A 26,435-nucleotide genomic window follows, 5' to 3' on the forward strand; every position below is an offset into this window, starting at 1 on the left:
GCACACTGCGCCCCGTAACCCGATGGCCAGATTAATCTGCCGTCGAGCTGATGAGATATTTTAATCCATGACTTGGGTGCGACACTTTGCACTGCCAGTGTGACCCGGTGTGGCCCGCACGGGATCAAGTTGAACGACCTTGACGATGGCCTTGGAATGGCACTGTGTTAGAGGAGAGTGGATCGGGAAGAATAATTTACAAGTTGCGTGACGTTCCCATAAGGCTCGTTTATTCTGTGAATAAAAACATAAATAACGAACACGTTTTTACACACTCACCGAGAAAAGGGCTCGAGTTTAAACAAAAATAACTTATGGATTGTTTAGAATGTCAATGTCGTTTACGTTACTCTTTTCGAAACCGGGCGCGGCTGAGGCATCAGGTGGTTTGACCAAACTACGAATTTCCAGTCGTTTTACAAACAATACAATCCCTATGCACATCATTGAACATTTGTTTTTTTAAAAGCAGAATCCGTAGGCATGCGAGTGATTTGATTGTGCGAAACAAACTTTCAAAAGGCAACTGAGAAAACGAAGCATGGAACATTTTTGATTTGCGCGCCGCGAGAAAAGGACGGAAACAATTTGACGGGTTGCACTGGGGTGCCCTGGGCAGGCTGCTCGATCCAGTATAGCCCCCAAAACAATGTTATTTCAGTCAGAATTTGTTGGGGTTAGAGAACTAACTGTAAGGCGGAAAAGCCAATTCTTTGGGTGTTTTACATTAGCGCATAAAAGACTAAACCTTTAAAAGAAAAAAAACACAATTGTAAATAACTCAAAAGGATACATTTTAGGAATTTTAGGATATGGTGCGAATTCATTATACCCTCCATACATGTCGTTCATTTTGCCAGAAAAAATTGAATTCCTAGTGTGCATACACAAGTAAATTTAAAGAACAAAAGTTGCAATATGTACAATTGAACTTCTTATTTACATATTAAACATTTAATAGCCCTCTATAGTGGTGCAAGTCGTCTTTCGATTTAACATAGGGCGATTTTGATCGGCCATTACAACGTTCATTATCAATATATACGAATTTCTTTCCTTTCGTGGTCATAAAAATTGAAACAAATTGTTAATTACAACTGTAGCACTCAGCCACAGATGAACAGTGACAATATGACACGCCTGCACCACCGTATCAGGTAACGCATAACAAATAAATCACAGTAACGTGACACTTTAATACATTATGTACACATATCATTGCTTAGAGATTTTCAGCTATGGGGAACAAGCGGAAAATTAAATATAAACATCTCAAGAAGGAAGTCTAACAAATAGAAATGATGCACGTGATGTACTACATCATTGAGTTAACATTTAAGTTACAAACAATAGTTCCTGAATGGAAACTGTTTTGACTATCGGCTAAACATTTGTTATGTACAATTCCACAATATTTGATTTTACATACATTTTTATCCGTGTTTTTCCAATCATAACAAATACGGTACATTATGAACAGAAAAATATGTCACTCTAAGTCAGCGACTGTCTATTATTATATCACACTGGTCTCTTTAATAAAGTCAAATACTTAATAAACAGCGAAATGGGCTACAGGGGTTGAAAGTATTCAAATGAACGGTCAATATCAAAAATAACATGGGGGAGACATAACTACGAGTAGGCAAACCGATCGAAATTTCGAAAATTTTTATCCTACTGAGTACCACACAATGAATATACAGAACATCATTATCGTGTTTGTAAAAGTGGCACGGAGGTCTGAAAATTTTGAAAAAAGAAAAACATGCAAAAAACAAAAGCAATAACAAACTATGACCAACAATTAAAGTTACTACCTATACGAGTTAATGAGGATATTTGGCTGTCTTTTTCTTAACATAATTTGCGCCCGAAATATAAAAACTTCATTTCGCCCATAATTTCACCTTTCGCACAAGTCATCCATAAGAAATATGCAAAACACAAAATACGTACACTCATGAATTGATAAACTACACGAACAGAAACACAGCACGCCATTCGCACCGAACTTCACAGAAGGCTTCATTGAGCATCCACTTCAACGGAGTATGTACATCACTTAGCGTAAAGTCTTTCCTGAGCCGCGCCAACTCCGACGCGTTGCCGCGCAGATTCATAAGCTCCGCCGCAGCAGCGCCGCGGACGCCGCGACCAGGAGTCCCAGTTGAACTGAAATGGGAAAGCACGGCGTTAGCACAAAGAATTCCCGCGCGACGTGACAGTGGCCTTCCATCATCGTTGTTGTTGAGGGTCGGGTGACCCGGCCCGGCGAACGGCCCAACTTGTGTCGATGCCGGGTCGGCATCAGGGTCGCGTCCTGCCCGGCAACGCCCAGCAACGCCCGGCAACGCCCGGCAGGGTCCAGGAAGTGTTCGGGGCGTGCGCAGATTTGACTCGCAGGGCTTCGCCGCTTGGCCCCGATCCCCCTGGGCCCTGCTGCTGCTTGGCAACGCTGTGCGGCGCGGGTTCGCGGTTAGAGTTCTCCAAGTTTCCATTGCGATGGCATCGGGAAGCCCAGCGCGGCCAGCCCGGTGCGGCCTGGGCGCCAAGACCGTGGATGTTGCAGGACCTACCTGTGGGGCTCGCGGCCGGCGACCGCTGCGCCAGCTTCTCGTTGGAGGCTAGGTGCGGGGCGACGCTCGTCTCCCGCACCACCGGCGGCACGGTGGGCATGGTGGCGCGACAGCGGAGCTCGATGCGCCCGTTCTCGAAGTACTTCCGGTCCGCGTGCAGCCGCAGCCACTGGGTGCTGGCCTGCAGCCCCCACTGGTTCGGCTCGTCCGGCAGCGCGTAGGAGCCGCTCTGCCGACGGTCGGGCTGCAACAGACGGAGAGGGGGCCCTGGTGAGACAAGGAAGCAGTCTGATTATACCGGAACCAGTCGATCCCGTCCCACGACAAATTGCTTTCCGTTACAACCGTCGTTTCGCTCGAGAAAAATTCCCCTCCCCCCGACCGACTGGAAATAATAATAGCCGAGATAAAAAGAGGAGCACCCCGATGGATTGTCCCGATTCCTTCATCAGGGAGGCGGGGAATTAGTTCGGGAGACGCAGCGCGGGGCGAAGCGACCTCCTTTGATCTTCCCGCAGGACCAGGAGCGGCCAGGGCGGCCAGGGGCGGCCAGGGGGAGGGGCTTTGACGGCGCGTCACCTGCGTTGCAGCCAAGCAGGAATGGCTCATAAAACCCGCGGCAATTACTTCATCTTTTTACGTCACGGGTCCCTCGGTCGCCCCGATGCACTCCGTCTACTTTGGCGGCTTTTCATTAGTGGGGAAGAAGGCAGCGGTCTCGGAAAGGTGCCGTCCCTGTCTAGAGTGCCATGTTCTTCGGGGAGGGGCGCGATAATTATCGGTTGCGCGGTGGGCCAAGGCGGCCAAGGCGGCCAAGGCAGCCGGGGCGGGGCCGCCTTCAAGGTGGAATCGAAACTCTTTTCTGGTGCAGAACGGCGGCCCCAATTTCCGGTCCGCAACAACAATGACCGCCTATATTGTGGCCCCTCCCTTCCCCTCCACCAGCGGCTTTGATCGGAGAATCACGAGGCTCCATCTCAGGACCGGCACGGCCGGCACGGACCGGCACGGACCGGCACGCAGGCAACAACTTGGGGCCAAAGACCAGGAAAATGGCTTCGGCGCCCACTCTCGGTGTGTCCAGAGCGCGCTGGCGGGTGCGAGGGGGAGGGAGGGAAAGGTTGGCCCATTCATGATGAGATTGAAGGCCTGGCCGGGCCTCGGTTCCCGGTGCACGGTGAGCACCACCAGGTTGCTGCAGCGCAGTGTGCCAGAAGACCGGTGGAGGCGGCCGAAATCCCAGATGCGTTTTGAGCTCCAGAATCGCTAAACAGGACTCGAACCGAGCGTGTGACCCCACCAATGGATTCCTCGTTCGGAGAGCAATCCATTGGTGGGGTCACACGTTCGGTTCGAGTCCTGTTTAGCGATTCTGGAGCTCAAAACGCGTCTAGAGTTTTGGCCGCCCCCACCGGTCTTCTGGCCCACTGCGAAGGCTGCAGCAGGCTACTGCAGCCTCCTGGTCCGCCCCATGGCCTGAAAATGCCAGGCCAGATAGTATGTGACGTCGGCCGGCGATGCACCGACCGCACTTTGATGGATGGCCCGCAGCGACACTGCAAGGCATGCACACCGCGATAACGCGGCCAGAAATATCGCTGCGCATTTTACGCGCCGTTCCCTCCTGTCTTTGTTCTCGCTTTTCGGCCTTTTTCCTGCCCCCGCTGCTTCGCCGTTTCGCAGATTCGTCTCTGGAAACCCCTCGCGTCCGGTGACAGGAAACGGACCGCCCCCGACACCGTGACGTCATCCAGTGCGATTGTGACGTCACGAAGGGGGAAGGGGGGGGTAATAAAAGTGAGCTGATGCTCTTAGCATATTCAAGGAAGCCCCGCCGCTGTCGCTCCGTTTCTCGCGGTAAAGTTGCTCGGCTAGTTTAGCTAGTTGCTGCGCGGCTCTCTCAATGGTATTTGCATGGCGGAGTAAAGCGCCACTTTTAACGGTATCGCGCCGTGGCCGAGGCGCGCGCGCTTCGGCACTCTGCAAAAACACGCCGCGCCGGAATATATACGAAAACCGTATGCAAATCACCACAACACACGATAGCGCGCTCTCTCTCACACACACACACACACACGCAGGCACGCGCAGACAGGCCCCCCCCCCCTCCCGTTTTATAGGGCCAAATGTCAGCAGATCCCCACCTAAAACCACAGACTGGCGTGAATCGCGAATAAAATCAGCAAAATCTCGACGAAGCAAATTCAAAGAGAAAGGTTATGGCACGGCACCGAGGGAAGGGCTCACACACACACACACACACACACTACACACACACACACACACACACACACACACACAGCGCGGGTGATGTGAATCCGTCCGTGCGCTCACGTGTGCGTGTGTGTGTGAGCGAGTGTGTCGGTGTGCGCGCACGCGCGGGTGTGCCAACACTAATAATTTATTGTTTGCTTTCACAATGGTGTAACACTGCTCGGGGGGGTAGAGATCACGAGGGAACATGGCTGAGCCGTAGTGAAATGGCAAGAGGAGAGGGAGGCTGTGGCGAGTCCCCCCACCTCCTCCCCGCGGACCACAGCCGCGCGAACGCAGCGCCGCGCAGCGCGCAGTGCACCAGTCGGCATATTGTAAACTGGTCCCAATTCAATCAATATGGCTTCTAATTAAAAGGGGCGGTACCCAAGCAGCGAGCAGGCACTGGCCAGACGACCGCGCGGTCGGTCACGTGTCACAGCCAGCGAGGCAGGCAGTCTGGCAGCCAGGCCAGGCAGCCAGCGAAACAGGCACCGCGTTGGTAGCCTGCTTCGTCCCAAACAGCAGCCACATTAAACGTGATTTCCTGCTGGCCGGTCCAGGTCGGCCCCCGCTGGACCACACTAATGTGTGCCGACACTGTATGCATTGGCTGCTGCATTGGCTGCCGCCAGCCCGCGTCCCCTGTGGCCCTGCCTGCCTGCCTCCCTGCCGCAGGCAGTCACACGGACCGCCACGTCAAATGGCTTTCGATGGATTGATGGATTTTCCGGCTAGATTGTGTGGGCAAGACGGACCGCGATCGCATTTTAGCTCCGATGGAACCGTGGCGCCTGCGGAACTTTGATTACCGAACCATCTACAGCCAGTGACAATAAAAACGCGGAGTTTGGAACGCGGGGATGAAAAATTGGCAAGTTCCATTAATTTCTGTTGTTGACAATTAATCATTTTTGACACGGAGCGACCGAGATTTGGGTACGCATGGCGTGCAACGCGAGCGGCCCGGCGAGCCTCTGAATCCCTAAATCATATCCATTACCCATAATCTCGTTGGCGCGGGCCGCCCCGCGGGAGGCAGGTCTACGTGAGCGCCCGACCGTCTAGGCCGGCCGCCGCGCACCCGCGTGTCGCCCAGCGGGGGCGGCCTACCTCGCCGGGCGCCCGCCGCCAGACGCGCTTTGGAGCCGCGGCCAAAGCCGTGGTGTCCGAGGCCGTGGTGTCCGAGGCCGTGTGCGAGCCCATGCGCGAGACCATGTCCGACCGAGGCCATGCCCGAGGCCGTGTCCGAAACCATGACCAACGCCGCGCCCGAGGCCGTCTCCGAGGCCGTGATCCTGGCGGTGGCCGGAATAAACCGGAGAAACAAGAAGCTGCGAAACACGGCCAGCAAGCCACACCGCACCGGCTCTGTCGAAAACACGCGGAAATGTTTAATTAGAGCGAATTAGCTGACATTCTGGGGCCGCAGTGTGTGTGTGTGTGTGTGTGTGTGTGTGTGTGTGTGTGTGTACAAGCGTGATGCGGTGGAAGCAGCAGACGGACCAGGAAGTGACGCTGACGTCACACCTCCCCGCCCCTTCGCCCCTTCCGCGAACCTCAACACCACGCCACTGTACACCCCGGGCCGGGCCGGGGCGGCGCGGGTCCGCACGCCCAGCCAACGAAAAGCTGGCTAATGAAATTTCACACGGTGCTGGCGGCCGCGCCACGCCACGCCGCGCCACGCCACGCCGCCACGGGGATCAGAGCGACTCGTGCACGGTCCGCGCAAACAACGGGGAAGGCTGGCCGGGGCCAAAAAGAGGGTCCGGCTTTACAAGGGAGGCTCCCAGGTCATTGCTGTGTGCGTTGTAATCAACAAAGTTGGCCGGCTGGCACTACTTTACGCCTTTTCAGTAAATAGGCTACGCGGAATGAGAATGCATGCTGCACACACGTAAATCCGAATTAGCTCCGGATTAGCTCGGACCTTGACAAGTGGTATTCGAGCGGTGTTTCGAAGTGAGACCGCGCGACGTACTCGCTGCGCACACGTCCCCGCTGCCTGCAGTGTGCTGCCCCTGCAGTGTAGTGTCACTGTCGCAGCTGCACGCCAGTGAGGCTTCGCTCAAATATGGATGTCGGCCCTGCTAACCGGGTCCCGCGAAGCTGCCGGGTCGCGCCAGGGCTACCCGCTTTCCCAGCTCACAGTGGGCCAGCAGAAGACCGGTGGAGGCGGTCCAAATCCCGGGCGCGTTTTCAGCTCCGAAAGGCGTTTTCTTCGCGCTGTCTCTCGCACCAATAAGGAACGCCCCATAAGAGCGAGAGAGAGAGAGAGAGAGAGAGAGAGAGAGCGACGAAAACGCCCCGGAATCGGCCATTGTGCCGGGCCGCGACAAGGCGTCCGCCACCTCGACAAAAACCGCGCCGCTTGCTCTACTTGTTGCGGACAGACGCGCTGATGACGCGAGCAGTAATGATTGCCGAGGAGGAAACATGAGGCGCCAAGGCGAGCCATCTGGAAATGGTGTAACCAGAAAAGCATAATCGCAAAAAAAAAAGACGAACGAAATAGGATGGCGCGCGCAGCACTCAATTTCAAAGCTGTTTGGAGCGCGTAGATTTGAAAAGGAATTCATTTTGGGGCCGGGCCGGGCGGGGCCGAGCGGGGCCACCCTTCCTGTCCAGTGCGCTGCTTCTGAAGATATTTCTGAGGCTGGCGCGGCACAGGCAGCAATTTCGTATTCAATGTCCCCGCAAAACAGCGCTCTCCGTTTCGTTTTCCACCGGGCTCAATGCTTCCCTTGAATCCCCTCCCCCTTCCCCGCCGCGGCTTGTCTGTCTCGCGGTCGCGTGGCGTGCGCGTCGCCGCGGCCCGGGGCTTTCGGCTCTCGCTCCCTTTGGACGCCAAGTGGCCGCGACTCAGCAAGCCCTGCCAGCTTTGCAGCACGCCCTGCGAGCTTTGCTGGCCCTGCACAAGCTTTGCTGGCCCTGCTCAAGCTTTGGTAGCCCTGCATGCTGCACCAGCAAAATGCCGCAGGTCTTGTTCAGCCAAAGCGATCGGCTAGTCGTCGACTGCAAGGGGAGGGGGAGGGGGAGAGAAAAAGGGAGGGGGGGGGGGTCAAGTCTTCCGCAACCAGGGCTTCGCTCTCGCCTTCCCTCCTCCGTAAACTTTCTCGGACCCGGGACGGGACACGCTACGCGTGCTGTGTCTAGGGACCCTAACTGACTTGGAGGCGGGCCTCCAGCTCCCCACCCCCCACACCCTTTTCCCAGTCTCACACTGAAAACGGGATGCAGCCATCATGTATTACAACACAGCGGTCAGAGCAATACACACACACACACACACACACACCAACAAACAGAGAACGCATCAAACGGATGCGACGTGTGCCAGTGAGCGGACGGACGGATGGACGAGCGGCGGTCAGCGTGACAAAATAAGTAACAATGTGAAAGTAGCTCTCGTTTTCGCGTTCTTTTTTTCGTGAGGGGCGGAAAAAGAAGAATAAAAGTACAACACAAAATAAAAAGAGAATGACAGCGCGCGGTGCGCCGCATTGCGCCGCGTGCATCACCATGGAGCGACACCGAAATAATTACTCTCTCTCTCTCTCTCTCTCCCCTCTGTGCGTGTGTGTCAAAAATGAGAGCGGGGCGGCAGGCGAAGAACCCGCGTCGGGGAAGGACAAGAATTGGTAGCGCGATCACGAAAGATTTCAGAGAGAGAGGGAAGGGGTGGGGGCTAAGAATTACGAATGGGAGGGCGCTCGCACTTTCGCCGCGACGTTGACGTTGCAACGTGACCCGAAAAAATGGATAAATCACGGGGCGAGAATTACTCGCAGGAAATAAGGAGAGAAAGCCTTTCAAACGGTGAATAACGACTCGGGTTGGGGTTGGTTGGGGGGGGGGGGGTGCTAGTGGGGTCGGACACCCTCACGCCATCACCTGGGACTGCCGATTAGAAAGCCAAGCCTCTCAAAGACAGCTGGCTCCTTGAAAAGCGGGCGCGGCGACGGTGGCGCGCTCTATTCGATTGAGGCGGCCCGGTGCTCACAATCGCGGGGGGGGGGGGGGGGGGGGGGTCACGGAACCCTGTGGCGCCACGTCCCCGAGCTAAGCATTCTGGTCGTGCCTCTTCTTGGCTTACAAGGACCGCCGGAAGGAAGGAAACAAAGCGGCCGGAACCTTGTCAACGCGTTTACGGACCTCTCTCTCTCTCTCTCTCTCTCTCTCTCTCTCTCTCTCTCTCCCAGCTCACACTCACACTTCCTAAATAAAGCAAAGCCAATGACACACACAGCCCTTTCTTCCAGGTGGAGAGAGAGAGAGAGAGAGGAGGAGAGCAAGGGAACAGGGCGGGGCCTAGCTTGTAGTGACATCCCGAAAAGGGCTACTGGGTCAGTCCCGAAGGCGTGCACCGGCTTTCCCTACATCATGGAATATGCATCGCGGTGTGTGTGTGTGTGAGAGAGAGAGGGAGAGAGAGAGAGAGAGCAGGTGGCACTGATTGTCCACACTCTGAATGGCCTCGGACACACCACGCAAGATACGGTCGCGCAGAAGCCACGCCTACGCGCACCACACCATGGAATCAATGCAAGGAAGGACCATCCCGAGCGTTCTGGTCGGTGCGCAGGCTGTGCTGACTTTCACTGCCCGGCTTTGCACCTCGTGGACACACAGCCCAGCCAGCCAGCCGTTTGACGGTGTACAGCCCTGACCCGTGTAGTGTAGTCGGGGCGCCCAGCCCAGCGCAGCCAGCGCCCATGGGCAACCACCCTGTCTTGTACAAAAGGAACACCCAGCCAGGAACACGCACGGCTACGCCGAGCCACGCCGAGCCACGCCGGCAACGGGGCGGGTCAGGTGCATCCTACGACAGTGCGTACCTACACTGTGCGTTGCGTGCCTGCGGGGGGCGGGCAGACAGACAGACAGACACACACACACACACACACGTGCAGGTGTGGCACCGACAAAGCGCATGTGTGACACGTGGCAGCGAAATGATCCCCTTTAAACGGCACCGCCTGCCCCGGCAACCAGCACACCGGGGGCAATTACCATTTCTCTCGGTGAGGAAGCACACTGTGTGTGTGTCTGTGTGTGCGTGGCGAGTCATGGGGACAGCGAGATGAGAACACCGCGGCTCGGCGATGAAAATTCCTGCGCGACACGGCGAAACGAAAACACCGTATCAACGAATTCAAATGTCGCGCCGAAAGAGACGCACCAGCTGCGCCGCGCTATCTATTCTGCCGGCCCCGAAATTCGCGTCGCCATTTCGAGAGCTGTAATGTGACACACACAAAATTGACTTCAAGTAATGAGCAGGGGACAGGAATGGCCAGGCGAAGGGTGACGTCACTGTTGGTGATTTCGAATGAGGAGGTTCGCGACCTGGCAATGCATTCCATTGGTGGGGTCACACGTTCGGTTCGAGTCCCATTTAGCGACTCTGGAGCTCAAAACGCGTCTGGGATTCTTGCCGCCTCCACCGGTCTTCTGGCCCACTGTGCGTCGGGTGCTCTGTCTCCCTCGCACTCGTGTGGCGTGGCCGTAGGGGTGCGAGAGAGACAGACCGACGCACCGACAAACGGATGGAGCGCGACCGACCCTTTTTACACTTAACGTTCTCATTAAAACGTCTGGCCTGCAAAAAAAAGGCGAGCCATGCACTCTGCGGTGAAAGGGCGGCTTTCATAAAGTCTTCTCTTTAAACGGCGGCTGCTTTCTCCCTGTAAACGTCGAGTACCAGAGTGGTTAAGTCAGCACACGAAGTGCGATCGATGCCACAAGTTATCGAGGGACAGCTGGGAGTGTTTTTGTTTCAGCTGCTTATTAGTCTTCAAACAGAAAGTTAAGCAGCATCATGCCAACAGAAAGGTACTCTCCCCTGCTTCTCTTGCTTCTTCTTCTTCTTCTTCTTCTTCTCTTCCTCCTCCCTTGTTTTTTTGGTCCCCAGCCACTAATACACCACCCGGGCTAACGGCCTTCTAATGACGATGCAACCGCCGTCGTGTAGTGCTTGGCAGTGCGGTGCGCGCCCCTTTTCCAGTGGGGATGCAAATTCGGAAACTTGCCGCGCCGTCCAGTCCCTTTCACTTTCCGTAATTAATTCAATTCATTATTTTTCCTGTGCGACACCCAAAGAGCGCGCGCGGGGGGCGTGGGTGGGCCACCCCCTTTTTTTTAATCAGAGCGACCAACCCCACTCTCAGTGAGTTCTTGACGTGCGAGAAGGGCAGTGCCACCGCTTAGTGAGACATCGCACCTCTCGAGGACACACCACGGAACGAAAACCGAGAAACGGCCAAACTGGTTTCAAACAGTGTAGGAAGCCTTGGGGCCTACACTAGACATGCTGATTCTCGGGTTGGCCCGCCTCGCCTCACGGCCAGGGCTTCCCTTTCAACGAAAGCTTTCGGTCCTCCTCGGAGCGGCAATAAGGCCGACTGGCAGACCACAGTGGGCCAGAAGACCGGTGGAGGCGATCAAAATCCCGGACGCGTTTTGAGCTCCAGCGTCGCTAAACGGGACTCGAACCGAACGTGTGACCCCACCAATGGATTGCTCTCCGAACGAGGAATCCATTGGTGGGGTCACACGTTCGGTTCGAGTCCTGTTTAGCGACTCTGGAGCTCGAAAAGCGTCTAGAATTTTGACCGTCGTCACCGAACAGGCGTTACGTTTTAATCAGGCCGATGCAGCGCGGCAGAGTGAATGTAGTTAAAGTTGCATCCGCCTTCAAAGCGCCGAATTGGAAGTCGGTCGCCGCCTTGCCCTCTTTGAGGAGGCGCCGCCTGCCAAAGCCAGGCCGAGCCAGCAGCGGGAAAAATAAATGAAGGCGCCCTCCGTCTCCCTCGCACTCTCGGGGCGTCCCACTGCGGTGCGAGAGAGACAGAGGACAGGGTGGACACGAAGCCAGCCAGGCCTTTGTCTTGAAAGCGCCTCAAATATTCATCGGGTAGGTAAGGCCGACATCAGACTGGGAGTCTTCGCTCTGTCCCTCTCGCGCCGATAGGAGACGCCTAAAGAGTGGAAGGGAGACAGAGCGACGAAGACGACTCCCGGAATGAGTCTGCAGGCTGGCCAACTTGGGGGCGTCAGCGCGTCAGCCTTTCCGAAAGTGAAAGCTAAAGTGCTCCCTCGGCCTCTGGTTGCCGATGAACCACTGCGACGACACCCGGAAAAGAGTCGCCTTGTCCCTTAAGGAGCTATCAAAAGAATTCCTTTGAAGCGATGAAAGTACGCAGGTCTCAAGGATTGAAAATAGGGCAAAAAGAAGTCGTAATTTTTTCCAGGAACTCCCTGGAAATAACCTTTTGTCTTCACTGCAGGCTATACCTGCGAAAACCAGGAACCGTTTATGCCTTTCACAAAAAGGGGACAGTCGCTGCAAAAAGTGAAAACACTCGCTCACCATTTGGTTGTTGATGAGCCACTGCACCGTGGCGGGCGGCCACGATTTGTCCGACGTGCAGTTGGCCTCGATCTTGTCGCCCAGGTTGTAGGCCTTCTCCACGCCCGAGACGGCGGGCTTGCTCTGCGGCAGACCTGCGGAACGAAACCAAAGCGGTCACACAGAGGCCCTGTGAGTGCGAGCGAGACGGGGTGCGGCACGACACCTGCCCCGAAGGGACGGCGGAGGGGCCCGGCCGGCCGAGCGGGCCGAGCCCCGCGGAGACGAGTTCAATAGAAATAGCCAATTTTAGCGCCGCTTTCCGAAGCAATAACGATCGTCTCCCGCCGCACAATGGAGGAACCGAAGCAACTTGTCCGCCCAGCGAGAGCGAGCGAGACGCACAGCCCACTCCCCTTCCTCTTATCGGGCCCCCTCTCTCGAGGCAGTGAACGCACTTAGCCGCACCGATGCAAATCTCGACTGAAGTGGCACTTTGGAGTGGTACCGAGCACGAGGGTGGAATTCACCTGCCGGCAGCCCTAGCCCGGCCCGGCCCAGCCACTCACGGCGGAGCGGTTGAAATGAGCAATAATCCCTCGTCGGACGCGCCGCGCCGCTGTGGGATTCGAACCAGCGCGACTCGCAGTGCAGGCCCGCCCCGCCCGATAAGGATACCGATAGGGATCCTGGCACGGCGCTGGCGGTCCTGGCCGAGGTCCTGGCTTCGGATTGGCCGAGGGAACTGCCGATCCCTGATTCCCCCAATCCCTGCAGGGGCCGGCCGGGCCTGGCCGCCGAGCCGCCGCCCATAACGGCACCAAGTGGGCCCTTAGTGGGCCCAGGCGACCGATTGATTTAGGGAGTGTATGTGGCGAGGAGGAAGGGTGCGCGGCCCAGCCAGCCGGACACCAAAGCCATCAGCATCATGGCTCGGCTCGCCAGAAACAGAGGTCCGCGTCGTGACGTGGCATCGAAGACCCGGCAAGTTGAAATTGCCACCCGGACGCTCCCCGCCCGCCGCACGATTCCAGTGTCGGAGTGACTCGCCGAGACGCCGAAAGCGGCAGAAAGCGGCAGAAAGCGGCAGAAAGCGGCAGAAAGCGGCAGAAAGCGGCAGAAAGCGGCAGAAAGCGGCAAAAAGCCCGCGAACCCGCGCGCGGCATGGCGGTTAGTCCGCTAAGCAGCTTTCATCGGCATAATACAGCAGTTCATAGCTGTCCCCGCAGTAACAAACTTGCAGAAGCAAAAGTCGGTTGGGGGGGGGGGGGGTGCAACTGGGGGACGACATCGCGGATGCTCTCGGTCACTCCTCCCGATGGCACGGCCAGCACGGCCGGGTTGGCACAGAGAGAGGGAGGGAGACAGAGCGATAAGAGTGAGGGAGCCCCGAGATGGTTGATACGGACTGGGGCGGCAGGGCGCTGCGCTGGGCGCACACTGGCTGGGTCATGATTCACCGTGCGAGTGAGAAGACCGGCGACTGCAGGGAGGGAGCGCCACTGCGCCCGAAATCACCCCGCGCCACTGTAAAGCTGTTAAAAATACGCTCCCAATTGCTCTGGGCTCACGAAACACGCGCGCGCGGCGAGCGATTTGTTTCCTTTCGGGCTTCGCTGGGATGATGTAGGTTCCAGGTGTTAGCCAGTGGCTGAGTATTTTCCCCTCCACACCTCCCCGACTCGGCTCGGCGGGCGTGAGGCCTGCGCCCACACCGGTAGCCCCAAAGCCCCGTGTAATTGGCGTGCCTTCACTTGTTGCTCGGCTCGGGTGTTCCGGCCGGGGCGGGGCGGGGCGGGGCGGGGTGGGCATAAAAAAAGGCGGGTCCGGCGACTAGCAGTGTGCCGACGGTACGCACTTCCGCCTCTGGTGTCGATACAACACCTCCAAGAGTCAAACCTCACGGAGAATGATGTTTGGAGGGACGTGGAACAAACAACAACAACAACAAAATGGTTGGAAAGCGCGCTTTTCCCGCGAGGCAGCCCGGCGGGGCGGCGCGGGGCGGGCGCGGGGCGGTCGAGGTAAATCAGCGGGGCATTCATCAGAGCCGCGCGAGCCACAGGGGCGGCGGCGGGGTGGGGGCCCCCTAAACAATGTTATTATTGTATCTGGTGGCGACTTGATATATGAAGCCATTGTGGGTGATGCGCTACAAAGGCGGCCCGACATCCGCGCTTAGTGCTGCCGCGTGCATTGTGGCCTTTCGTTTCATTGCCGCCTAGGCTCATCGCAGTGGATTTGCCAGAAGACCGGCGGAGGCGGCCAAAACTGCAGACGCGTTTTGAGCTCCAGAGTCGCTAAACAGGACTCGAACCGCACGTGTGACCTCACCAATGGATTGCTCTCCGAACGAGGAATCCATTGGTGGGATCACACGTGCGGTTCGAGTCCTGTTTAGCGACTCTGGAGCTCAAAACGCGTCTAGAGTTTTGGCCGCCTCCACCGGTCTTCTGGCCCACTGTGCCCCGCACTTCTGATTTCCTGCAAATCCTTTTGTTCGTATTACGAAGGAAAAGCTCAGTAGGATGTTGAGAGTGCAAGGGAAATCCATCGAGACCAACTCAAGCGCAATGCCGAGGACGGTACTGCTGCAAAAGGCTCTGTGCGTCTGCTGGCCCTTGCGCCTGCCTCCACACGAGGAGCATTGCCCTGCCCTGCCCTGCCGTGCCGTGCCGTGCCCTGCCCTGCCGTCAGCTCCCCAGGCGGCGTGTCCACGGTAATCCTGTTGCCCGGGAATATGCCGGTGTTAAGACACTTTCAGACACAAGGGTGTTCTTTTCCCCCGCCGCCATAACGCATTAATATAAAACTTTCAGTTTGGCCAACTTTTTTTTTCGCCGCCTCTCTCTCTCTTGCGTGCCTTTCATCCCCTCCGGGTACAATCATCATTTCCATGCCTGGACAGAAAAAAAAGAGGAAAGTCTTTGCAACAATTTAACGGGCAACGCGTTCCAGCTGTGCGCGACTTGCAAGGCGCTGCTGGTCCTACAGTGGCGTGGCGCTAGGCACAGTCGACTGGCCTTGATCACAGCACTCGAAAATTTAATCATTGCGGACCGACACATGCGTGGGCCTCTTCAGCCACCTCAACTAAGTTCTAAAGGAGATTGCACCTCGCGGCTGGAATCTACCGGTTTCCTGGCGCGGTGGGACAGGGCGCAGTGGGGTTGCAAGAAGACCAGTGTAGGCGGACGAAACTGTCGAGTGTCGCTGACAGGACTCGAACCTAACGTGTGACCCCACCAATGGACTCCTCGTTCGGAGAGCAATCCATTGGTGGGGTCACACGATCGCTTCGAGTTCCATTTAGCGACTCTGGGGCTCTAAACGCGTGCGGGATTTTGACCACCCAGTGTGGTAGAAAAAGCGGCCGCCCATTGCCCTTCCTTGATTTATCGCGGGCTGAGGCGGCCAGACGGAACTACTTTGAGGCGATGCTCCATCGATCAGCTCATTTCACCAACATTTCCACGAAGTGCGGGAATTTTTAAACAGCAACTCGGGCAAAGTGCCCCAGTCCATCCGGAGCGGCGCGGTGCTGGAGGGCTGTGCCGCGGCACGCGGAAACATTAATTTTTACCAATAAACGATTTTGACGATAAGAGGAAAAGACGCGTCATCAAATTTGCTGGCTGAACTTTTCATTCGGAAGTTTGGATGAGTCCAATGCTTTACTTTCAATGATGACAGTGTCACTACACCTCGCGGAAGGACACTAAAAGTCCAGTCGCTTAACTTACCCAGCACGGTCATGTTGCTCTCCTGGTGCACCGTCTCGAACTTGGGCGCGTCCGCCGACACCTCGCAGCGAAACGTGCCCGAGGTGTTGTAGTACAGCGGCCGCAGCGTCACCCGCGTGTCGTACGACTTGCTGGGGCTCAACTGCAACAGAACGCCGACCGCAAAATCAGGAAAACAGTGAAAGAAAGGCAGTCGTTTGCAACAAAGACAGCCACTCAATCAGCGAAAAGAAAAAGGTGAACAGGATAGGCATGACTATTATTCCATGTCAGGGTCGCACCGCATTATTGCAAAACTGTCGCGCTCTTTTCGGACGCGGTTCGCGACTTGGCAACACGTAGAGCAACAAGACAGCCATTCGATACTTCCGCCCCTCCCTCCGGCCGACAGAGATGACTGGCTACCAATTACAAGACGACGTGGCGCCGAGAGTCGCGGCATTCCGACCAGGCGATACGTCCCCTTGGGGCCCTCTGTGCTTCTCTGTGACGCGGAGGGGGGGGGGGGGAGCCCCGAGGAGCCCACCAGTTATCGGCAGGTACGTCGCCAACACTTGTGTCGGCAGCCTCCTTACCACATCGTTATTCCAGACACCTCATTATCCATCCGCCTCGGCGTGCGTATTGACGTCTGCCTCAATTCTCTCTCTCTCTCTCTCTCTCTCTCTCTCTCTCTCTCTCTCTCTCTCTCTCTCTCTCTCTCTCTCTCTCTCTCTCGCTCTCTTGGCACCCACTCCTTATTTATTTCGACAACTTTCACCCCATTATAATATTTTTCGTGTGCGAGCTGTTTCGCGGAATAACGACCACAGACCCTGTGGCCTGCAGACTGATTCCGAGAGTCGCCTTCGTCGCTCCGTCTCTCTCGCACTCACGGGCCGTCCCGTGCAGGTGCGAGAGAGACAGAGAGAGTCTCGGAGTCAGTCCACTGTGGGGCCTGTGTGCCCGCGAGGCCGCGGGGAGACTAACCGCCGTTTTGCGTATCCTTGTTTTTTGTCCCTTTCTTCGGGGAGACCCTTTGGCATGCGTTTGTGTGCGATCGTACGTAGCGCCGTGTACTTGCGAGAAGGGAAGTCTGTCTTTCTGTCTGTCTGTCTGTCTCTCTCTCTCTCTCTCTCTCTCTCTCTCTCTCTCGCACACGTGGGCATTACGAGGTGCACGTGCGAATCCATGCGCTCTCCCTTTCATGCCGTCTTGGCCCTGTTTGCCAGAAACAATGGAGTCATTACTTGCGGCACATGCTGCACGTCAAAGGCTCTCTCTCTCTCTCTCTCTCTCTCTCTCTCTCTCTCTCTCTCTCTCTCTCTCTCTCTCTGCCTCTTTACGCGAGCAATCGACGCGGCTGGCACTACTCTGCAGCCCTCTCTCCCTCTAGCAGTGCTTCGCATGCAGTGAGCCAGCAGGCACGCACCCTCGCCCTCGCCAACAATCAGCAGGATGTTTTCCACATTTTTGCGCTCAGCCAATGAGGGAGGAGTGAGTGGGGATAAGCCTTCCGCACGATTCAAAGTTTGCGTTTCCGCTGTATAGGATCCATTTCCTTGTTATATTTGCATTTGCGAGGTGCAGTTCCTTACGCTGAGCACCCTGTTTCTCCCATTACCCGCTCTCCCCCCCCTCCCCTCTCCCTCTCCCCTCTCTCTCTCTCTCTCTCTCTCTCTCTCTCTCTCTCTCTCTCTTTTCGCACACACACACACACACACAAACAACAACAAAAACAACAACAAAATCGCGCGCGCAGAAAAACGGTGCGCCACCATCTTCAAGCAGACGATGCGGCGGAGACTTATTGGAAGTTGCAAAGGAAATAATAAAACACAAAGACGCGCCGCACAACACGCAGGCGCGCGCGCGCGCGGTTGGATCGCACGCACGCACGAACACACACACACACAGACTGAGGGCGCTACACTCTTTGGTCGGTACTCATCGGGCAGAGCAGTGCGCGTACACGCCATTTCGCCCGCCGCCCGGAGCTCCCCGCGTCGTCCATTCCATTCCAGGCACCCCGCCCCGCCCGAAAAATATAGGGAGGGCACGGCGGCATGAATGTAGAACAACAGCGAGGACCCCTTCCAATCTGCCAGGCATATTGCCACGTATGCCAGGTGTAGGCCGGCAACGCGCACGCACTCACACACACACACACACACACAAACACTCACACGCACACCTACACTCACACGCACACACACACAGAGTGAGATGAGGCGCGAATACGCACGTGCATCCAAAGACCTTTCCCCCAAAAAAGGCGTGTCGAGGAGAAGAGAGGCTGAACCACTTTTGGGCTGCTTGCTGCTGCCAGTCAGCACACGCAGGGCAGGGACGAAACCTTTGGAGAGATCGCAGGTTTCGTGCTCTGTACGCATCGCAAGCCGAGTCGTCTCTTGTCGTGCAAACTGGCCCACCGGTAGACTTCCGAGAGTCGTCGCTCTGTCCCCATGAGTGCGAGAGAGACAGAGCTACGCCGCTCTACCAGCACCGCTCATGGCGACTCGCGCTCGCAGGAAGCAGAATCCCGTTCGTTTTTCCCGCCACACAACACGGCCAATTATCCCAGACGCTGCACCGCCGTGCAGGCCGTCTCTCTCTCTCTCTCTCTCTCTCTCTCTCTCTCTCTCTCTCTCTCTCTCTCTCTCTCTCTCTCTCTCTCACGGCGCGCCCCGCGAGGGGTGCGAGAGAGCGAGAAGGCCGCGTAGGCATCCCCGTAAAGCCGGCTGCCCTATCCCCGGCTGGGAATCGATGTAAGACTGCAAACAAAGAGCACACTTTGCATGCCGGGGACGCCGAGCAGAGCTGCTTCGCTGCTCCGCCTCAAGCTCGCTGCCACGCTCTTCAACTAATAACACTCAGGGTGAGCGTGGCGGGGCGGGGCGTGGCGTGGCGGGGCGTGGCGGGGCGTGGCGGGGCGAGGGCAGCCCCACCGACCCGGTCGCCTGGGCTACTTCCGAATTCCTCACACGCCCTCTTACACCAACGCGTGGACAAACAGCCATACACAACCACCGTGAGCGAGCGTCCCTTGCGTGCATGAGTGTGGGTGAGAGAGAGAGAGAGAGAGAGAGAGAGAGAAGCCAAGCAGGGAGACGAGACGAGGTGGAGAAAGTTACACAGCAGAGCCCCGCCGTAGAAACCATCCATACAGCACCAGGGCAGAGCGTAACTCACACCCTCACACCCCCTTCACACGCTCACACACACACACACAAAGAGTACGCACCGCATCCCCCACCCCACAAAAAATTAATAAGACGGTGGCTTTGCGTTCATCCCCACCCCAAAAGTACTGAGGAAATATTTCATTTAACCTTTTTTTCTTCTCTTACTTCATTGCGGTCTCCGTTAGGTTTCTTTTTCGTGAACGTGTGTCTGTTTGTCTGTGTGTGTGTGTGTGTGTTCGCATACCTTAAGCCAAGAGGCCAGTTTGAATGGAAACAGCGAGAAAGAGGGGGGGGGGAGAGGGGCGTGAAAAAAACAGGCAGCCTTTCCGGCCTATATACTCGCCGCCCGAGGCACAGCCCCGGGCACAGCCAGAGCCTTCTACCTCATTCGCCTCTACGACTCAATAACAAATTTCCCGCCGAATAAAAGTGGGAAAGAGACAAGCACGGCACTGTAAATCATAGCGGGGACCCACGCGGTGGGAGAGGGCCAAAAGGGGTCGGAAGGGGTCGGAGGTGCGGCCCGGCTCGGCTAGCCTCCAGCCCGGCCTCTCCGGCCTCTCCAGCCTCCGGGCCGCCATTCCTCAAATCCGAATAAAATGCAAATGACCCCTTCTTATCGCGGCCGGGGTGTTGGTTGTTATCGCCACTGTATCAAAAGGCGTTCGTCCATCAACTGCTGAGGACGAGGAGGAGGAGGAGGAGGAGGAGGAGGAGGAGGGGGGCTGAGGGGGAGCAGCAGCGGTGCACCGGCTTGTTCATTGCTTCCGTCCTGTACTTGGGAACTTTAGAAGCCGCTGTCTGCACCGCGGCCCGGCCTGGCCCGTCCTGGCCCGTCCTGGTCCCGGCCAGGCCCCGCCTGCTCCGCCCCGGGTCAGGTGGCATGGCGCGGTGGAATATCCTTCCACGGCGAGGTGGAGCGCGTTTCAAAAACGGCGAGCAGACACAACCGCTACTTAGGCAGGGGAACGGCGTCCAAGCGAGCCGCACCTTGCGGGGCACCTCGCTTCAGTCTGTCTCTCTCGCACTCATGGGGCGTCCCGTACAGGTGCGAGAGAGACAGAGCGACGACTCTCAGCAGCACGGCGTCGTTCGTCGTCGATTCGGGCAAATCCCCTCGGCCGCGCACTGACTGCAGTGCGGATTCGAGTCAGGTCGTGGCGGTGCGCCGAGCGGCGCGCTGATAGGCCATTCTCCCCGGGCACGTCCGCAGCCACTAGAGTCACTACAGCACGCGGCAGCACGCGGCGAGGACGCCGGGGAGGCACACACCGCGCCGCGCCGTCTAGGGTCCTCACGGAACCGGCCAAACTTTTCTTCACTAAAGGTTCTTCAAACATGAGACTCTGGAACTCGGCTGGCAGGCAGCAGCCAGGCAGGCAGGCAGGCAGCAGCCAGGCAGGCAGGCAGGCAGGCAGCCAGCCTGCTGCGCAGCGCTGCTGCTGCTGCCGGTCCTCCCCTTCCATGCCCTTCTCCTCCTTGGCTGTGATTTAGCTCCCCGACGCCGCATTACCACCGAACCAACCCCAATTCTCGGCGGCCCCTTTTCTGTTTTTAAATTCGCCAGCGCCGCCGCGCGCGCCCTCTGCGCCCGACGCAACGTAACGGATGGGCTGGGAGGCGGCGAAGGGACGAACTACAACAACAACAACAACAACAGCATCGAGGCTGTTCCATCCGGGGCAGACGAGTACCCCTTCTTGGGGTTTGTCGCAGCCCGTTCGGACAAAAAGAAAAGACAGGGAAGGGAACCCGGGCCAAGAAAATACCAATATCGGAGGAAACGACACCGGTGGTTCAAGCCCGAGGGGTAGGTAGAGTGAAGCTTCGGATGCTGTAGCTTGCACAAGAGGTACCCAACTCAAGATAATCATTGCACGTCTAGTTGGTAATCAGTGAAATAATCAACATCATCCAATGAAATGACAATCATACTTTCGGGGATTCAATCTTTTTTGACCATTTTTGCGAGACCACTGCTCCCAAACTATCAGCGGTCAAAGCCTTCCCGAGGCGGGGCATGAAAGAGTAGGGTCTTCAGAATAGGAAGGCGTCGAGGGAGGCCTTTGACCGCTACTAAATTGGATGCGGTGACCGCTCAAAGTCAGCAAAAACGGTAATTTTCTGAAATTCATTCACTTTTTGACCATTTTTGCGAGACCACTGCTCCCAAACTATCAGCGGTCAAAGCCTTCCCGAGGCGGGGCATGAAAGAGTAGGGTCTTCAGAATAGGAAGGCGTCGAGGGAGGCCTTTGACCGCTACTAAATTAGATGCAGTGACCGCTCAAAGTCAGCAAAAACGGTAATTTTCTGAAATTCATTTACTTTTTGACCATTTTTGCGAGACCACTGCTCCCAAACTATCAGCGGTCAAAGCCTTCCCGAGGCGGGTCATGAAAGAGTGGGGTCTTTAGAATAGTAAGGCGTCGAGGGAGGCCTTTGACCGCTACTAAATTGAATGCAGTGACCGCTCAAAGTCAGCAAAAACGGTAATTTTCTGAAATACATTCACGGTCTTCTGGCAGTGTGCGTGCGTTGGGCGAGGCGAGCTCGCTTCCCCAACAAGCTGTCTAACGGGTACTCACGTCCAGGTTGATGCCCTGCAGCGGGAAGGCCTTGGTGGGCGGCGACATGCCGGGGATGTAGCGGAAGAACTCCCGCTCGTCCTTGTACCACTTGACCGAGTTGAGGGTGGCGTTCTGCAGGTTGTAGTGGCACACCAGCGTGGCCGTGCCGCGGACGTCCACGTGCACGGGCACGTTCAGCTCCGTGATCTGCAGCCCGCTCGCTGCAACACACACCGACAAATTAGATTAGCACACTGGGAATACTTCATCACAACAAACCATGGGTCAGGAAACCAAGCGGGCGAACCGAACGTGTGACTCCACCAATGGATTCCTCGTTCGGAGAGCAATCCATTGGTGGGGTCACACGGTCGGTTCCAGCCCCATTTAGCGACTCTGGAGCTCAAAACGCGTGGAGAGTTTCGGCCGCCTCCACCGGTCTTCTGGCCCACAGTGCGTTTGGAAGCTGAAAAACGGGCTGCCGCTTTCGACTTTTAGCAGCAGACTGCCGCTTTGTTGCCAATTACATTTCAACTGCCGCGGCAGCTAATACCTCAACACTAGACCGCCAACTCGCGGGGGGGCTTTTGAAACCGTCGCCACCAGCATCGCCGCCACCGCGCGCCACGGCGATACAAACTTTGCGGAGGGGAGGGTGGCGCGAGGAGGCGGCGCATCCACTGTGCGTATTTAGTTATTTCCGGCACAAGTCAACATCCTACTCTATCAAATTTTATTGCTTTCGGTTATGAAAGGCCTGCGTGCAATTTAAATATTCCACTCGGTGAAAACAGTCCCTGGTTTTCACAGGTAGACATAAGCCAGGAGAAATTATTTTGAATTTTGGTCAAAAACTTGTGAATTTGAAAAAAAAAAATTCGATGAGTTTTCATGAATTTTTAATTGTTGTGTATCAATTTGGCTGGAGGTATTCAGAAGGCATTCCCCCTTGGACACAGCTGCTATCTAGGGAGTTCCTGGGAAAACCAGGAACCGTTTTCACCACGCAGGAACTTTTTTTTTCGGCCTTTGCGGATTCAGCGTTTTCACGGAACCAGTGTGTGTATCCGACAGGGAAAGGGTTCCGGCCAGCTTGCGCCACGCCGCGCCAGCACCGCGGATCGGTGAGTTGCGCTGCGGGCATCAAACATTCCTCAACGTGATGAATATTCGTCGCTCGCGACCGCGCGTTCGCTGCGGTTGTTTCCAAAAAAAGGCTTCGTCGCTCTGTCTCTCTCGCACCCACGCGGGGAGTTGTTCATTTCTCCTACCTAAATGTTCGCCTACCTGTCTATTTCGCCTACCTATATTTCGCCTACCTAATAAAAATATTGAATAAAAATATTCAATAAAATATTGCCATTTTTCGCCTACCTATAGTTCGCCTACCTAATAAAAAAATTAAATAAAATATTCAACAAAAAAAACGAAAAAATCGGCGGCAAAAAGTGGCAATACGAAAGTCTCAAGGAGACCCGCCGATCAGCTTCGGTGTTCTTATGGGAACCGGGCCTTCATCCGACGCTCCCTGCCGCGCAATTCGACAGATTAGTGGGTTCGTATTGGGCTGGCCCACCCGAAGTGCGCGCGGTTTCTGTGGTACAGTGAGAGTCCAGATTCAGAGGCCTTACCTCAGAGGGGTCACATTGGGTATTTGAACCCGCGACCCCGAGTGCCGAGTCTAGTCAACTCCTCTACCCTGACCGCTCAGCCACCGAACCAGCTTGTCGGCGGCGATGTCGCAACTCCTCTTGAGCTGCCGTTCGAGAAATCTGGTCCCGAAAAAAGGGTACCTGGAGCGGTCTCGAACCCGGGACCTGCCGCTTCCCACATCATGCTCTTAACCACTGAGCCACCGGGACGCCATGGCACCCGCCCTGCCTGCGCTGGTACTCAATCTTCTCTGGATATACCTCCCCAAGGTCGCCGAAAAAATTGTGTTACTACCGGTCCCGAACCCGGGACGTGCCGCTTCCCACATCATTCTCTTAACCGCTGAGCCACCGGGACGCCTTGGCACCCGCCTTGCCAGCGCTGGTACTCAATCCTCTCCGAATAAACCTCGTCAAGAAGTCGGTTGCCTCTGCCGAAAAATATGGTCATGGTACTAGTCTCGAACCCGAGACCTGCCAGTCAGGAACGCAGCACTCTAACCACAGCGCTACTTGGTTGCTACGCACAGCACTCACCCCATCGCCGAAGTTATTATTTGTCCAGCATCAAGCAAGATGGGTGGCTATTGAAGTTTGGCGCTAGGTTAGTGGCGTGCATAGCAACCTGGTAGCGCCGTGGTTAGAGTGCTGCGTTCCTGACTGGCAGGTCTCGGGTTCGAGGCTAGTGCCATGAGCATATTTTTCGGCAGAGGCAACCGACTTCTTGACGAGGTCTATCCAGAGAGGAATAAGTACCAGCGCTGGCAGGCGGGTGCCATGGCGTCCCGGTGGCTCAGCGGTTAAGAGCATGATGTGGGAAGCGGCAGGTCCCGGGTTCGGGACCGGTAGTATACACAATTTTTTCGGCGACCAATTGCTCGGGGAGGTATATCCAGAGAAGATTGAGTACCAGCGCAGGCAGGGCAGGTGTCATGGCGCCCCGGTGGCTCAGTGGTTAAGAGCATGTTGTGGGAAGCAGCAGGTCCCGGGTTCGGGACCGGTAGTATACACAATTTTTTCGGCGACCAATTGCTTGGGGAGGTATATCCAGAGAAGATTGAGTACCAGCGCAGGCAGGGCGGGTGCCATGGCGTCCCGGTGGCTCAGTTGTTAAGAGCATGATGTGGGAAGCGGCAGGTCCCGGGTTCGGGACCGGTAGTATACACAATTTTTTCGGCGACCAATTGCTTGGGGAGGTATATCCAGAGAAGATTGAGTACCAGCGCAGGCAGGGCGGGTGCCATGGCGTCCCGGTGGCTCAGTGGTTAAGAGCATGATGTGGGAAGCGGCAGGTCCCGGGTTCGAGACCGCTCCAGGTACCCTTTTTTCGGGACCAGATTTCTCGAACGGCAGCTCAAGAGGAGTTGCGACATCGCCGCCGACAAGCTGGTTCGGTGGCTGAGCGGTCAGGGTAGAGGAGTTGACTAGACTCGGCACTCGGGGTCGCGGGTTCAAATACCCAATGTGACCCCTCTGAGGTAAGGCCTCTGAATCTGGACTCTCACTGTACCACAGAAACCGCGCGCACTTCGGGTGGGCCAGCCCAATACGAACCCACTAATCTGTCGAATTGCGCGGCAGGGAGCGTCGGATGAAGGCCCGGTTCCCATAAGAACACCGAAGCTGATCGGCGGGTCTCCTTGAGACTTTCGTATTGCCACTTTTTACCGCCGATTTTTTCGTTTTTTTGTTGAATATTTTTATTTAATTTTTTTATTAGGTAGGCGAACTATAGGTAGGCGAAAAATGGCAATATTTTATTGAATATTTTTATTCAATATTTTTATTAGGTAGGCGAAATATAGGTAGGCGAAATAGACAGGTAGGCGAACATTTAGGTAGGAGAAATGATATAGACTCCCCACGCGGGGCGCCCCACGAGTGTGAGAGAGACAAACACATCGCAGCCCCGCTGTACCGCCAACAGTTAAACAGGAATCCGGTCAGCTGGCACCGATAGGCCCGCGCGTGAATACGGCCTCGTCTTTGTCCGTGTGTGTGTGTGTGTGTGTGTGTGTGTGTGTGTGTGTGTGTGTGTGTGTGCGGTATACAAACATATACGCAGTGCCGCCTCGGGTGCCGCTTCCCGACTTGGCTCTCTCTCTCTCTCTCTCTCTCTCTCTCTCTGCTCTCTCCTCCCACTAAAGCCTGTGCAACCCATATTTCATCTCGCGCCGCCCTCGGCCCTACACGCACCGCCGCAGTTCACGGTCTATCGCCTTTCATGAAATAAAACACGCCAAGCATAATACTCTGGGGATGTTTCAGCCGCACACACACACACACACACACACACACACACATGCACGGGAGCGGGCGCGCGCACGCACACACAGGGCCTAGTGGGTGTTGTTGTGGTGCAGATAGACTCCGATTGAAGAAATATGGTCGATGGATTTACCTGATGAAAGTGAAGCTCACCGGAGCGGAAGTATCGCTTCACAAACGCCGCAGCTTTCGAAGTGCGTCAAGGACGGTGCGAAAAGAGGGGCGTGGCAAAGTCTAGAGGCGAAGTGGCGAGGTAGAACAACACCGAAACAATCAACCTGTTGTTACTTTGCTCCTGATCGATAGCGAGGGTAATTCCGAACTTGATGACTGCCACAGGTTGTTTCGACCCACAAGTTGTTTCACTGGAGGGTCTCGCGCCGCTTTACTGGCAGCGCAAGCGATGCTATTCGATTAGCGAATGAGTGCGAGAGAGACAGAGTCATAACCTTGTGCAGGGCCCCGCAGGACTCCACTTAACTGAGTTGCTCTATCACGCCTCAGGGAACCCCAGCGTGTATGTGAGACTCTGTGCGTGTGTGTGTGGACGTGTCACTGACGTGGCCAGGGACAGGGGCAAGTGTGCGGTTTGCGTCGCTTTACACGTCTTCTTGGCAAACGCTCTGAGACATCGGCCGAGGCAGAGAACGGCTGACGCGTGGAACAAAAGAGACACGCTCACCTTTAGGGGGCACCTCCACGAGTTTTGGAAGGAAGGAGGGAAAACGTTGAATTGTGTGACTTGCGAGTTCTCAGTGTAGGCTACGCCCTAGAAAGTGGCTTCTTGATCCAAGGCAATTTACTTGCGACGAGTAAATTTACTGCGATGTTTCAAATAAATTTACCCGGATGTT

The 26,435-nt window shown here is 56.0% G+C and overlaps 1 protein-coding gene across 1 annotated transcript in view; it reads right to left on the reverse strand.

Moving 5' to 3' along the window:
• Nucleotides 1-208: 208 nt before the first annotated feature.
• LOC117639596 overlaps nt 209-26,435 on the reverse strand; it is a 128,140-nt gene continuing 101,913 nt past the window's right edge. The window contains exons 2-6 of the mRNA XM_034375421.1: nt 21,680-21,882; nt 15,930-16,071; nt 12,208-12,341; nt 2,580-2,823; nt 209-2,175 (exon numbers count right to left, since the gene is read on the reverse strand). Of these exons, the coding sequence (XP_034231312.1) occupies nt 2,120-2,175; nt 2,580-2,823; nt 12,208-12,341; nt 15,930-16,071; nt 21,680-21,882 (779 nt within the window). The 3' untranslated portion in view covers nt 209-2,119. The remainder of the gene's footprint in view (nt 2,176-2,579; nt 2,824-12,207; nt 12,342-15,929; nt 16,072-21,679; nt 21,883-26,435) is intronic.

This window comes from Thrips palmi, unplaced genomic scaffold (assembly GCF_012932325.1).
Source record: "Thrips palmi isolate BJ-2018 unplaced genomic scaffold, TpBJ-2018v1 HiC_scaffold_11, whole genome shotgun sequence".
In the NCBI taxonomy this organism is placed as follows: domain Eukaryota; kingdom Metazoa; phylum Arthropoda; class Insecta; order Thysanoptera; family Thripidae; genus Thrips; species Thrips palmi.